General features: G+C 41.1%; 1 protein-coding gene across 2 annotated transcripts in view; it reads left to right on the top strand.

The window, feature by feature from the left end:
* Positions 1 to 14,957, top strand: part of PGGT1B (protein geranylgeranyltransferase type I subunit beta) — a 53,684-nt gene that overhangs the window by 12,849 nt on the left and 25,878 nt on the right. For both annotated transcript variants that reach the window (XM_027606851.2, XM_027606853.2), the window contains exon 3: positions 9,909 to 9,976. In XM_027606851.2, coding sequence (XP_027462652.1) covers positions 9,909 to 9,976 — 68 coding nt within the window. The remainder of the gene's footprint in view (positions 1 to 9,908; positions 9,977 to 14,957) is intronic.

The raw sequence follows: 14,957 nt of genomic DNA, 5'->3' as shown, positions 1-14,957 counted from the left end.
AGGAGGGGGGCATCTAGGGTGCTGTCATGTACTTTTCTTGAGCTGAGCACTGGTTATGTGGATAGTTTACTTTGCAAAGTTCATTGAGTTGTTTCATTATAATAATATGCTTTTCTTATGTTTATTATAGTTTGATGGAAGTTTTAAAATTTTTCTTTGAATTCATATTGGTACTCACCATCTCTTTTGAGACCCATCAGGATTCTCTTTCTCATTGTACTATGAACTCCATGGATTTCATTGATTTGAAGCCCATTGCTTTTTTTTTTTTCCATTTGTCACTCCTTAACTATTACTTAAAGTATTTTTGCTTGCGTCTGAATTGTAAACTTCTAGCAGGGGAGAGAATGTGTCCATCTTAGATTTTTCTTTCAGTGCCTAAAGCTTTGTTGTGTCTCAGGAGTTGTTGGACTATTAAATCATCCATACCTCTTCCAACTTAACTGTTCCTCTTCTCTTTATTTTCACATTTGGTCTATAGCATCATGATATTGTGATTTATAAGAAATGTATATTTGGTCTTCAATCACAGTTCCAGGCTCACAGCTCCCAAAACCCTTGGCATTTCCTAAGCGTTGAGAGTGTTAAAAGATATCTTTTGTTATGTTAATGAGGTAACTTTTGGAAAGCACCTAAGGTTGAGGGCTATTGGTCCTTGGAGCCAGCCAGTGATTAGATGGTTGGAACTTTCAGTCCCACCACCTGACCTCCAGGGAGTGGAGAGGGGCCAGAGGTTGAAGCAATTGCCAGTGGCCAGTGATTTAATCATTCTTGCCTATGTTGTGGAATCTACATAAAAACCCAGAAGGACAGGGTTCAGAGCGCTTCCTGGTTGGCAAACATGTGGAGGTGCTGGGAGAGCAGGGCTCCTGGAGAGAATGGAAGCTCCCTGCCCCTTCCGCATACCTTGCCCTAAGGATCTCTTCCATCTGGCTGTTCCTGAGTTAATTCTTTTATTGTCAAGTAATAGGTTTCTCCGAGTTCTGTGAGCTGCTATGGGAAATTAATTGTACCCAAGGAGAGAGGCTCATGAGAACCTACAGTCCATCACCAGTCGGTCAGAAGCAGCACAGCTAATGGGGCTTGCATCTGGTGCCTGAAGTTGGGGGTGGGGGGGTAGTTTGGAGTCCTGACTGACTGAGCCCTCAGCCTGTGCAATCCGATGGCTATCTGTGCATAGTGTCAGAATTGAGTTGATGGCATTGAGTTGTATTCAGTTGAGTTGAATGAATGGCTCGTGTTCTAAGAATTGCTTGTTGGAAATTTCATCTCAGGACACCTAATTTAAGCATCCTCTGGCTCCTCAAATATTTTCTCATTCATAAGGCATTTGCAGACTGAGTAGAAGGTGCTTTCTGTAACTCATAGGTCTGTATTTGTCCTACTTTGTGATATCACATAAAATCTTAGGGAATTTAAAAACCTAGAAATATTAAAAACCCAGGACCATAAAAGAAAAATTTGGTAAGTTTGATTAAATAAATGCTTTTAAATGTTGTGTAGTAAGAGGTAAGGTTGAATAAGTGACAGGCTTGGAAATTGTGGCAATATATATAATAAAATATTAATATCCAGACTGTGAAGAATTCTTAAAGATTGAGAGGAAAATGGCACATCACTGTTTAGAAAATGACAAAATTTAAGAATAAGAGGATCTCAGAAGAAGTCAATAACGACGTGAAAGAGGATTAACCTTAAGAGAAAAGTCAGGGAGATACAGTAGAAACAATGGTGCATTATTTTTTATCTAACACGTCAATTTAGCCGGAAGTTTTGAAAGTTGGCAAGAATACAGGGGAAAGAGCACTTTGTTTTGTTTTTGTTTTTGTTTTTTTTAAAGATTTTATTTATTTATTCATGAGAGACAGAGAGAGAGAGAGAGGCAGAGGGAGAAGCAGGCTCCCAAGGAGCAGGGAGCCCGATGCAGGACTCGATCCCAGGACCCTGGGATCATGACCTGAGCCGAAGGCAGACACTTAACCATCTGAGCCACCCAGGCGCCCCTTGTTTTTGTTTTTTTTTAAGATTTTACTTATTTATTTGTCAGAGAGAGCACAAGGAGGGGGAGCGGCAGGCAGAGGCCGAGGGAGAATCAGGCTCCCCCCCGAGCAAGGACTCTATCCCAGGATCTGGGATCATGACCTGAGCCGAAGGCAGACTCTTAACTGACTGAGCCACCCAGGCGTCCCGAAAGAGCACCCTAATATCATTTTGGTGAAAGTGAAAATCATTGTAACCTTTTGAGAGGCATTTTTTAGTAAAATCTTTTATCGCATCTGACATATTCTCGTGTGTGTTGTAGTGGGTTGAATAATGGCCCCGAAAAGATAGGTCCTCTCAGAACCTCAGAATATGACCTTAGATGGAAGAAAGGCCTTTGCGGATGTAATTAAGGTAAGCATCTCCAGATCAGTGACTGGTGTCCTCCTAGGAGAAGGGAAGAGGGAGATTCCAGGCCCTGAGGGGAAGGCCCTGTTAGGGTAGAGGTGGAGGTTAGAGTGATGCTTACTACGTAGAGGAATGCCAGGATTGTCCAGAGCCACTAGAAGTTGAGAGAAAAGCATGAAACGGTTTCTCCCTCAGAACCTCCAGAAGGAACTGGTCCTGCCAACACCTTGATTTTGGACTTCTGGTTTCCAGAACTCCAAGAGAATAAATTTCCATTGTTGAAATCCTCCAGATTTGTGAGAATTTGATACCTCAGGAAACTAATAACGTGCACAAAAATCTGTGTAGAACATGTTTTGGCATTGTTCGTTACACTGACCAAGTAGAAGGGGAGTAAATGTGCACGGAAGTGAAACAGTTAACTAAACTATGGTCTACCAAGAATACTATGCAGTATTAAGTGATCGAGGTAGATCTATGTATATACCAACATGAAAATGTTCGTATATGGTTAAATTATAAATACCAACATCTACAGAGATGTTTCAACAATCTTTGGCTATCAACATACAGTGAAAACTCTGAAAGGACACATAGAAAATCTTGGGGGGGGGAGTTGGGAACAGACTTGGCGGGACGGCAGGATAAGGTAGTACTTAATTTTAATCTGCATACCTGCATTGTTTGTGTATTCACAGTAGGTTTCCATATTTAAAAATTCAAGTTAGAAAAAGCTTGAACCTCTCCTCAAAACACAACAAAAATAAAAAATTTAATGTTGCAGGGTTATTATGCACAGCAAATACATTGATATTTTGCTAATGCAGAAATAATGCTGTATGTTAATTAAAATTTTATGATTTTTAAGGCACTGTCAAATACATTGTCAAATTTGTTCTTCCCCTAATCTGCCTTCCCCAGACAAGGAAAATGAGAGACAGTGATTAAGAGACCTGCCTGAGGCCACACATAGCTATTAAGTGATAGAGTCAGACTGAAATCCCAGGCTTCTGAGAGTCAGACTGAAATCCCAGGCTTCTGACTCCCAGGCCCCAGTGCTGCTTTACTGGTGAAGTGTATAGGTCCCTTGTGGAGACTGTCATGTGTGACACTTAAGTACATCATGAATATTTAATCAGAGTTAACCCTGGCTTTTCACTTGACCCCAGGGTTGTAAAGACCCCAGTGGTACCTTACTATAAGTATGTGGTCAAACCATTGGAGGGTTGGGGCCCTTCCCGTCAACCTCAGAAAGTGTTTAGGAAACAGGGGATCAGGCTGGGAGTTGTGTGTTCCCTTCTCTCATCAAGGACACAGCCAGAGAATTTTGGAGCTAGAACAGAGCAAGGAATATTATAGTCCGTCATTGTACACATGAGGATATTAAGATCCAAAGGAATGAATAATTTGTCCATGATAATATAGCTCATTAATGCTAAAGGCAAAATTAGAGTACAGTTTTCTGTTTTCTGGTCCTTTGAGATTCCCATTCCTGGAGATTTCCAGTACTGATTCCATACAATAGGTGCTCTGTTTATCATGTGTGTTTTCCCGTAAGATTTTTTTTAAAGTAGATTTTTAAAGTCCCATTGCTGCCTTTTTAAAATAACATGCCTACAAGTGTAAGTATAGTTGCATGTGCCTAAACTGAGCATGTTGCACATTTTAAAAATTATAGCATGTCTATTTTGGAAGAATTATAGATCAAGAATTTTTTGCATAGAGCCCCGTAGTGATTATGTGCCCAACTGTCCCTCATCGTGTGTCTGGTAGGCCACACCACAGATCTTGCCACAGTCCAACTGCAATCCTCAGTTCTCCGTTTACTGTTTTGTTGCATGAAACTGTTAAGTCTCTATCTATGAAAAGAAGTCTCCCACCTGCCTTTTCCTTAGTTGGCCTAGGTCTGACTCTGAAACTAATCTGTGAAATTTAGAAAATAGGTATACAAACCCATTTTGTAGGCTCTAGAATGTTTTATTCACCTTGTCTAGGTCTCTTGACAGTCTGAAACAAGGAGTTGTGTAAGGTGTATCTGGATGCTTATGATATATTGCTATCTAAACGACTTCCCCGTAACAAGATAAACTAGTTTGACTCTGTGCCTCTGATAGTAGAGGATACATTCACCACATCAGTGGCTCTCGATTCTGACTTGTCTGTCAAACAGGGATTGTTTTTATTTTTATGTATGATTGTCCAGGCCCTACTCTGAGGGTTTTGATGTGGGCCTGAGATAGGACCCAAGAAGCCTGTATATTTTTTCAGACTATGCAATTGATCCTGTTGGGACCCAGACCCACCCTTCCGTTTTATTTCGCCGCTACTGAATTAGGAACACTAGATGGCGCCATCTAACAACCTCCAAGGAAGCTTAGTCTCGGGAATATGCATCCCGTTGTAAATTGGGAATGAATTGTGCGTTTATACTTAATAATTATCATGGGAAGCTAACTAGAATTATAAAGGAAAGCACAATAGCAGACAAATCTTGACAAGAATCAAAAAGGATTGCCTAATGAATTTTTTTTTCAGTGACAGTATACAGTCTTGAAAAGGGGGAAGAGAAGGCATTTTGATTTTACAGAAACTTTTCTTGGGGTTGCCTCGGTGGCTCAGTCAGTTAAGCGTCTGCCTTCGGCTCAGGTCATGAGAGCCCGATGCGGGCTCTGTACTCGGCTCCATGCTCAGCGGAGAGCCTGCTTCTCCCTCTCCCTCTCCCTCTGTTTCTCCTCAGTGTTCGCATGCATGCTCTAAATAAATAAATAAATAAATAAATAAATAAATAAATAAAATCTTTTTTTAAAAAACTTTTCTTGATCAATTACACAGAAGCTGTTACTTTCCTCCTATTTCACTTTTGTAAAAAGCTAATGAATCTGTTCGAACTGGTTACTGTTGACTATGCCTTGGTTACTGTGCTGAGCATAATCTGCCCGTGTCCTTTAAACCTTACAAGAACCCTGCAAAATACTGCTTGCTCTACATGACTGTTCCTCGTTCAGAAATGGAAGGAACTAGCTCAGAGAGGGTGTTATTTGCCTGTAGAACACAGAGCTAGTAAGAATGGGATCTTGAGTTTGACTCCACATGGCCATGCCGCAGTCTCCTAACCTTTGATGATGTTTTTGAACATCAGTATTTTTGATGCTGAAATTTTCAGGAAAGTTATTGATGTAAATAAGCTAAAAACATAGAAATGAACAAATAGAAATACTGTTTAGTCATTTACCTGTAAGGAAATATTTCATTCAGAAGGAGATTTTTTGTAACCCTAACAGGCGTTCCTCATGTTATTGCACTTCACTTTAATACGCCTTGCAGATACTGCATTTTTTTTACAGATGGAAGGTTTGTGGCAACTCTGTGTCGTGCAAGTCTATTGGTGCCATTTTTCTAACATTTGCTCACTTCAGGTCTCTGTTTTACATTTTGCAATGATTCATACTTTTTCATTATATTTACTATGATGATCTGTGATCATTGATCTTTGATGTTATTATTCTGATTGTTTCGGGATACGACAAATTGTGCCCATATAGGATGGTGCACTTAAATGATAAATGTGTGTGTTGTGACTGCTCCACTGAGCAGCGGTTCCCCTTCTTCCCTCTCCTCAGGGCTCCTTAATTCCTGAGACACAGCAGTACTGAAATTAGGCCAATTAGTAACCCCACAATGACCTCTGAGTGTTCAAGTGAAAGGAAGAGTCGCACATCTCGCTCTACATAATAAGCTAGAAATGATTAAGCTTGGTGAGGAAAGCATGTCAAAAGCCTAAATAGGCTGAAAGCTAGGTCTCTTATGCCAGTTGGCCACGTTGTGTATGCAAAGGAAAGGTTCTTGAAGGAAATTAAAAGTGCGACTCCAGGGGTGCCTGGCTGGCTCAGTTGGAAAAGCATGCAATTCTTGATCTCAGGGTTTTGAGTTTGAGCCCCATGTTGGGTGTAGAGATTACTTAAAAAGAAATAAAACTTAAAAAAAAAGTGATACTCCAGTGAATACACGAATGATAAGAAAGCAAAACCACCTTATTGTTGATGTGGTGGAAGTTTTATTGGTTTTAGTGGTTGTTCAGACTAGTGTCTGAACACTGGACTTTGAAGATGAAGTTAAGGTTACTAATCAGCTGACGTCAGAATAGGGAGATTACCTGCAGTTGTTTCATGGGCGGGGGGGGGGGGGGGGGGGGCGGGGGGAGTGTGCTAGGTGTTGCCCAGTACAACCACATGAGCCCTTTCAAGGAGAAGGCGGTACAGGGGCCCAGATGCAAGCAGTGGCAGGAATGGCCTCCAGGAGTGAGCAAACACTTGGAGCCCTCAGTCCCACACCCGCCAAACAAGCTGAAGGAACTTGAGGGGCATTGTTCCCCAGAGCCTCTAGCAGGGAGTGCAGCCCCTACCAGCACCCCGGTCCAGCCTGGTGGACCTCACGGACTTCGGAACGTACAGAACTGCGCGACAATAAATGGGTGTGGTTTCAAGGTAGTAAGTTTGTGATAATTTGTTAGGGCACAAATGACTCATACAAAGAACAAAATTCACTCTCCTGTCATACCACATAATTTTCTTTTGTTTATTCCCTTCTGGGTTTTGTTGATAAAGCATCCTTTGCTTAATTATAAACATAGTCACGGAAATGTTTGTGTCCTACTTTTGATCATTTCTCCATATTGCTACATAGTTTTCCCTAAGTATTTTAGCAGCAGTTTAATGTTCCTTTGAGGAGATAGAGTGTTGCATTAACCTGTTGGACTTCTGTTTGCTTCCGGATTTTACCGGTGTAATACTACATTGCGTGTTTCTGTGCATGTGACCTTTCTTATATTGGAAGTTACTGGAGTAAATTCTCAGATGTATCATTATCCAGTCAGAGTCTGAGCCTTTTTATTATTCTTACTGTATATTGACAAGTCTTAAGTGGCTTACCCATTTTTTAGCAAAATCTTTAGTAAAGATGGGAGAACTGTGTTTCTTAGTATCTTCACCATTAGACAATACCCTTTTTCGTGTAAATTTTTTGTTAAAGGGGGAAGGTGGTTAGTGGAAAGTTTTACATTTAGTGGGTAAAGTTCCCTAAATTGTTCAAGAAATTAATGTTTAAGTTACTATTCTAAGTGTTATTGGAGATAAAAAGCTGAATAGAGTACCTGATTTGAAGAAAAAGAAGAGTGAAAACTAATTAGTATGAATTAGTCATGTTCCAGTCATAAGAGATATGAAACTAGTTTCTCACCTCAAAACCTATTTATAGGGGCGCCTGGGTGGCTCAGTTGTTAAGCGTCTGCCTTCATCTCGGGTCATGATCCCAGGGCCCTGGGATCAAGCCCTGCATCGAGCTCCCTGTTCGGCGGGAAGCCTGCTTCTCCCTCTCCCACTCTCCCTGCTTGTGTTCCCTCTCTCACTGTCTCTCTCTCTCTCTGTCAAATAAATAAAATCTTTAAAAAAAAGAAACCAACCTATTTATACATCTACTTGATTTTTTTTTAAGATTTATTTATTTTTAGAGAGAGTGAGAAAGCACAGGGAGAGGGGCAGAGGGAGACGGTGAGAGAAACACAAACAGACTCTGTGCTGAGCGTGGAGCCAGACGTGGGGCTTGATCTCATGACCCTGAGATCACACTTCATCTGACACCAAGAGTCAAGCAGTCAACTGACTGCACCACCAAGGCACTCCAAATCTACTTGACTTTTTATTAAAATGCATGTACATTCTGTGGATACTTCACTTCTGTCCTCTACATCTGTCATGCTGATTTTCTAATAGCTATCAAAACCATAATTACTTTCTTATTGTGGGTGTAACTAATTTTTCATTTATAGTTATTTTTTTCCAGCTTTATAGAGGTATTATTGACATATATATGAGTGTAAGGTGTACAACATGATGATTTGATACATGACTGTATTGCAAAATGATTACCACAATCCCCTCACATAATTTCCTTTTGTGTGTGTGTGTGTGTGTGTGTGGTAACAACATTTAAGATTTCTCCTTATAACTTATTTTTTTGAGATTTTATTTATTTATTTGACAGAAAACGAGAACACAAGCAGGGGGAGCAAGAGAGGGAGAAGCAAACTCCCCGCTGAGCAGGGAGCCTGATGTAGGGCTCGATCCCAGGACCCCGGGATCATGACCTGAGCTGAAAGCAGACGTCCAACAACTGAGCCACCCAGGCGCCCCACTCTCCTTATAACTCTCAAGGATATGATACAGTCCTATGAATTATAGCTATCATGCTGTACATTAGATCCCCAGAATTTACTCATCTTACAGGTAGACGTTTGTACTTTTGCCCAACATCTCCCTGTTTCTCTCAGCCCCTGACAGCCACTATTCTACTCTGTTTCTGTGAGTTCAGCCTTTTTAAATTCCACATATAAGTGAGGACATAAAGTATTATAGTATTTCTTCTCTCTCTGACCTGCTTCATGTGGCATAATGCCCTCAAGTTCCATGTATTATGTCACATAAGGCAGAATTTTCTCTTTTATGGATGAATAACATTCTGGTGTTGTGTGTGTGTGTGTGTGTGTGTGTGTGACGAACAGAGAGAGAAAGAGAGAAATTTTCTTTATCCACTCATCTGTCATTGGACGCTTAGGTTGTTTCCATGTCTTGGCTATTATAAATTATGTTGCAGTGATCACAGGGTTGCAGACATATCTTCGAGGTAGTGATCCTGTTTCCTTTGGATATAGACCTGGTAGTGGATTGCTGGATCATATGGTAGTTCTAGTTAAAATTTTTTGAAGAACCTCCATACTATTTTCCATAATGGCTGGGCCAATTTATGTTCCAGACTCAGAATGAAGATTTGTCCAATACTAAAATACTAAGTACGTATATTTTTTGCAACTAGAACAGCTTATACCTTTAGTTTGCTCACATATAAAGAAGCAATGAGTTAAAGTAAAAACACACTGGATGGGAAATGAGAATTCCAGATTCTGATGTGTTACCTTGAACATGTCACTTAACCTCTGGGCTTCTGCTTTCTCTCCTTTAGCATGGGGTTAAATATGTTGATCACATGAAAAATGATCATATGGAAAAGGTATGGAAGCATTTTGTATGCACTGGGGTAGGCTATAAACTGAAGGTACATGGTAGGAAATCATTATTTTGTCTTTGACTGGTTTGAAAATGAGAAGGGCATCTGGCTGGCTCAGTCGGAAGAGTGTGCGACTGTTGATCCCAGGGTTGTAAGTTCGAGCCCCACATTGGGTGTGGAGATTGTTTTAAAATAAATAAACTTAAAATTTTTTTTGAAAGTTAAATGAGGAAATTCCCACAAAAAGAGAACAGCCCTGGCTCATGGTGAGCATTAACCAATGAAAATGGACACAGTAACAAAGCTTTGGTACTAAACCGTTAGCTAGAATGAAAATGGACACAGTGACAAAGTTTTCATACTAAAATGCTCAGTTTCTGAAAGAATGTTTAATTGAACTGCTGTAGAGTCCGAACAAAAATAAAGTATACTCTAAATAAGTACATGTATTTATTTTCTAGGATCAAATCTAAACCGCTGTGGTTTCCGAGGCTCTTCATACCTGGGTATTCCATTCAATCCATCAAAGGTGAGTTACTGTCTGGGTCAGGAGGAAGAAGGAGGGAGGTGGCTGATAAAATTAGTGAGAAAGAAAACTAAGAAATTACCCAGACAGAACCAAGCGTCCATGTTTTGATATAGCTAGATACTGTCTACTAATGTACATTATACGTGCAGCTCCTGAAAGGAGTGTGGTCCGCACCTCACTTCCTGGCAGAATGCACAGCCCATATGCACACACAGATCCCTGCTGTCCCAACTATCGTGACTCTCCTCCTGTCGTTTGTATAAAAATTATTGGTGATCTCCTGGAGAATTGGAAATCACTCATGCTTGGTGCTTGCTCTCTAGGAAGCCAGAGAACTTCTATGTTAGTGAAAGACTACATTCGACTCACGTTTCTTAGGAGTAAAAGAAAAAGCTCTTGCCAAGGCAGTGATTGAAGACCTGAGCAGTGATGAATTTGAGGACATTTGTGGCAACAAGCAGGCTCTCTTCAGGGTTACAGCCAGAGGCTTTGGTACCAGCACACACTGTGTAGAAAGCAGGGACTCCTCACAAAGGGAGGAGCTTCTGTCTTCCTCAAAGCAGCAGACCCAGAGCCAGCTCTGAAGGTGTTTGCATCTCGGCACAAAATCACTATTTTTCTATAGTAGAAGCAGAGAAAAACTTCCTCATTTTTTTCGAAAGAGGGCCACGCAGCATAGAAACTTTTCCTCTGATGGGGTCACTCTGCTTATATATTGGTTATAAGCTAGTGTCTAGCAACACTGAGTATGTTAAGATTTCTGTCCGGTTGCAATCTGAATGTAAGTGTCATATTGCCCATTTTTTCATGCTCTGCTTCAACATTTTGGAATAAATAGCAGTGATTTGGGAGAAGGCAACATGATTTCGTAGAGGCACTGCTTCAGCTTTCTTCCTCTGTCTTGGGCTGTAGATCTGCCTGCCTGTGTCAAGGTCCTGTGAATTTGCCAAGATGTCTCCAATCATGTGTACCCATTGCTTTTAGCAGGGAGTCTGCAAACAAAGGATTCATAAACTATGTTCCCTTTTTCCTATGAATGCAATCTTTTCCAGCTGATGCTGGTCCTGAAGAAGATAGCTCTCCCTTTACTCCTCGGGGACAGGCTATCTGAGCGCCCTGACGAGTGGTCATGATGACCATTCCCTAGTGCTATCCCTTCTGTGTACCCACCCTGGTTGAAATAAAATCAGGGCTTTGATACTTTTTTTTTTTAAGATTTTATTTATTTATTTATTTGAGAGAGAGAATGAGAGAGAGAGCATGAGAGGGGGGAGGGTCAGAGGGAGAAGCAGACTCCCTGCTGAGCAGGGAGCCCAATGCGGGACTCGATCCCGGGACTCCGGGATCATGACCTGAGCCGAAGGCAGACGCTTAACCAACTGAGCCACCCAGGCGCCCAGGGCTTTGACACTTTTGACAATCCCCTTGCTCTTGTCTTCCCTCACGACATTTTTAAACAGGAATAAAATTGAAGAAGAAACCATTTTTGCCTTGGTTGGCAGAGTCTCCTGACACCCGTTTTTGGTGTCATTCACCTAGACGCCTGGCATCTTCTGGGTAGGCCAGGTCCCACTCTATGCCACATTGTGTTCATCTGAATTTGAGTGGTGGAAGGAGCAAGAGATGCCAGGGGGACTCATATCAGCCTCCCAGGGGTTGTCACTGAGAGTGGTTGGCTGAGAGTCCGCAAGAATCTGAGGAGGCACACAGGATTGTCCGATAACGTATATAAATACAGTAGTGTCATCAGTTTTTCTTCCAAAACCACCAAACCACCTGCGGGCCATTGCCTTACCTGATACATGCCCAGGACCTTCCATGGCCATAGAGTATTTTTTGAGAAACACTGATGGATCCTCTCAACCCACTTTTCTCACTGTTTTCCTTCACAAATGCTATATTCTCTGTTAAATTATGTGTTGTCTCTAATACATGCTAGATGCCCAGAATTTTCTTTATCCACTTTGCTTTTGTCTTCTACCTATAAAGCCTTCTCGGGTGCCTGGGTGGCTCAGTTGGTTAAGCGACTGCCTTCGGCTCAGGTCATGATCCTGGAGTCCCGGGATCGAGTCCCGCATCGGGCTTCCTGCTCGGCAGGGAGTCTGCTTCTCCCTCTGACCCTCTTCCCTCTCGTGCTTTCTATCTCTCGTTCTCTCTGTCTCTCAAATAAATAAATAAAATCTTTAAAAATACATATATATATAAAGCCTTCTCTCCTTTCCACCCACCAAGCTCCTCTTCTGCTGCAGAAAAAAATCCCTTATTTAAGTCTTTGTGTTACTGGGGCGCCTGGCTGGCTCAGTCAGTAGAGCATGCAAATCTTGATCTCAGGGTGGTGAGTTCAAGCCCCACATTGGGCATGGAGCCTACTTAAAAAAAAATAGAGTGAAACAGTCTTCAGATTTGACTAACAGAAGATAAGATGACAATTTAAAAAAATAAATCTTGGGGTGCCTGGGTGACTCAGTCAGTTAAGCGTCTGCCTTCGGCTCAGGTCATGATCCCAGGGTCCTGGAATCAAGCCCCGCTTTGGGCTCTCTGCTCAGCGGGGAGTCTGCTTCTCCCTTTCCCTCTGCCTGCCACACTCCCTGTTTGTGCACTCTCTCAAATAAATAAAATCTTTTAAAAAAACAAAAAAAAAGTAAATCTTTGTGTTACTGTATCTCCCTCATGACGCTTATTACATTCTACTTTGTATTGTAATTACTTGACCAGACCCTTTCTTCTGCCCTTAAGGTTAAGCTTCACATTTGATTTCTGTTTGGATTCCCCACGGTGCTTTCCCCCCGCCCCCCCACGGTGCTTTTAACATAGTAGATGTTTAGTTTAAGTACCAAAAACTGAAATATGCTCTAGGAGTTCTAGGCAGGCTATTATAAATATGGAATAGAATAGCCAGGAGTACCAGAGTTTGAGCTCTAGGGAGGAACTCAGAACGAAAGGGTTAGCAAGATGAAAATGTGTTTGGCATGTTTGTGAGACCACATAAAGAATTGCATATATAAGGCCAGATGGGTGGGGTGGGTTCCGATTATAGAAGGTATTGAACACCTTGCAAGCTTGTTCTGTGAGGAACCACAGAAGGTGGGTGAGTAGGAAAATAATGTGATTCACTCCCCACTCCCTGGTGGGTCCAGGAACCTAGTTCAAGACTCCCAGGAAGTAGTGGCCCTTTGGATATTTGCCTTGTACTTGCATCATCATCAGGATAACTAGCATCTTTGTCACGGTAATTTTATTTAATCCTCACAGTAACCCCTTGAGGGAGGTATTAATATCCATTTTCCAGAAGGAGGAAGTGAAGCAAGCCAATGAGTAGTAAGAGGCAGGATTTGATGCATTTCAGTGGTTGTAGAAGTTAACATTTATTATAGTGGGTAGAGGAGTCTGCTTAAACCAAAACCTTGGTACAAGTTTCACTTTGACCTTCTAGTATGATGAGTATTATTCTAGGATTTGAAGCAATTACTGATGAATCCAAACTAAAATAGAAGGGAAACCTATGACAGATGAATTTTAAAATATGCTTGTATTCTGTCAAAATTAAAACGTTCTTCATTGTGTGTCAACTGTTCTTCAATTAAAAAAAAACCTTAAAAACTTTTTTTTTTTTTATTTTAAAGATTTGTTTATTTGAGAATGCCTGGGTGGCTCAGTCCATTAAGTACCTGCCTTTGGCTTAGGTTGTGATCACCAGGGTCCTGGGATCGAGTCCTGCATTGGGCTCCCTGCTCAGCGGGGAGCCTGCTTCTCCCTCTGCCTCTGCTGCTCCCCCTTCTTGTACTCTCTCTCTGTCTCTCTCTCATAAATAAAATCTTAAAAAAAAGATTTTATTTGGGGGCGGAGGAGCAGAGGAAGAGAGAGAATCCTGAAGCACACTACCACTGAGCAGGGAGCCGGACTGGGGCTCAATCTCAGGACCCTGGGATCATGTCCTGATCCGAAATCATGAGTTGGCCATTTAATCAACTGAGCCACCCTGGTGCCCCAAAACTTAAAACATTCTTAAACTGACAGATTTGTACAATGTGAAATTTTACATTTTTCAAGTGAAATCTTTTTTAAAGAATAATTGATTCAGGGCACCTGGGTGGCTCATTTGGTTGAGCGACTGCTTTTGGCTCGGGTCATGATCCTGGGGTCCTGGGATCGAGTCCCACATAGGACTTCCCTTGCTTTGCGGGGAGCCTGCTTCTCTCTCTGCCTCAGCCTCTGCCTGCCACTCCCCCTGCTTGTGCTCTCTCTCTGTCAAATAAGGAAATAAAAATCTTTAAAAAAAAATTGATTCATAGGATTGGCTGATTATTTGAAATTAATTATAAAACTCTAAATGCTTTGTATATTGTGGAACGTCAAGTTACTTGGCATAGTAAACACTTTTTATATCCAATTTTACCATTGCCGGTGTCAGCGCCTAGATTCTTTAGGTCCTTTTAGATTCTTTCCTACTTTGTCACGTATTTTGTAACATAAGAGATCTCTGATAACTGTAGTTAATCCAACACACAATGTGTTGATGGTTATTCTAAGTGCTAATGTTTCCTAGAAGCTCAAATAATTGTATATGAGAGCAGAATAAGGTTTTTCAACTGTATAATATTTTTATACAGTGATTACTGTGGTATTGAATTTGTTCAGTAAAAGAATTTTTATTTCTTTTATAAATCTTTTTTGATTGAAAGGCTGTATGCTTTTCTAACTTCATTGAGACTTAAGTTATAAATAATACGGTTGACTACATACGGAGTTCAAATAATTTGGTTTATTTGTGTATCAGAACTGCTTCCATAAAGCTTGAGGTTTGCGGGATAAATTTAAAAATTGTGTAGCCTGGAAAGCATGCAATTGTACTTACATTGAGACCTACAAAATGAAGGTTTGTTTTTTTCAATCAGGTATTGGTATAAGTCAGTGCAAACATTTAATTTTACTAGTTCCTGAAACCTAGTGTCAGATTACTTAATGAAATAAATTTTCAGTT

The sequence above is a fragment of the Zalophus californianus genome, chromosome 5, assembly GCF_009762305.2.
Source record: "Zalophus californianus isolate mZalCal1 chromosome 5, mZalCal1.pri.v2, whole genome shotgun sequence".
Lineage (NCBI taxonomy): Eukaryota > Metazoa > Chordata > Mammalia > Carnivora > Otariidae > Zalophus > Zalophus californianus.
This window is presented reverse-complemented; position numbering and strand designations above follow the sequence as displayed.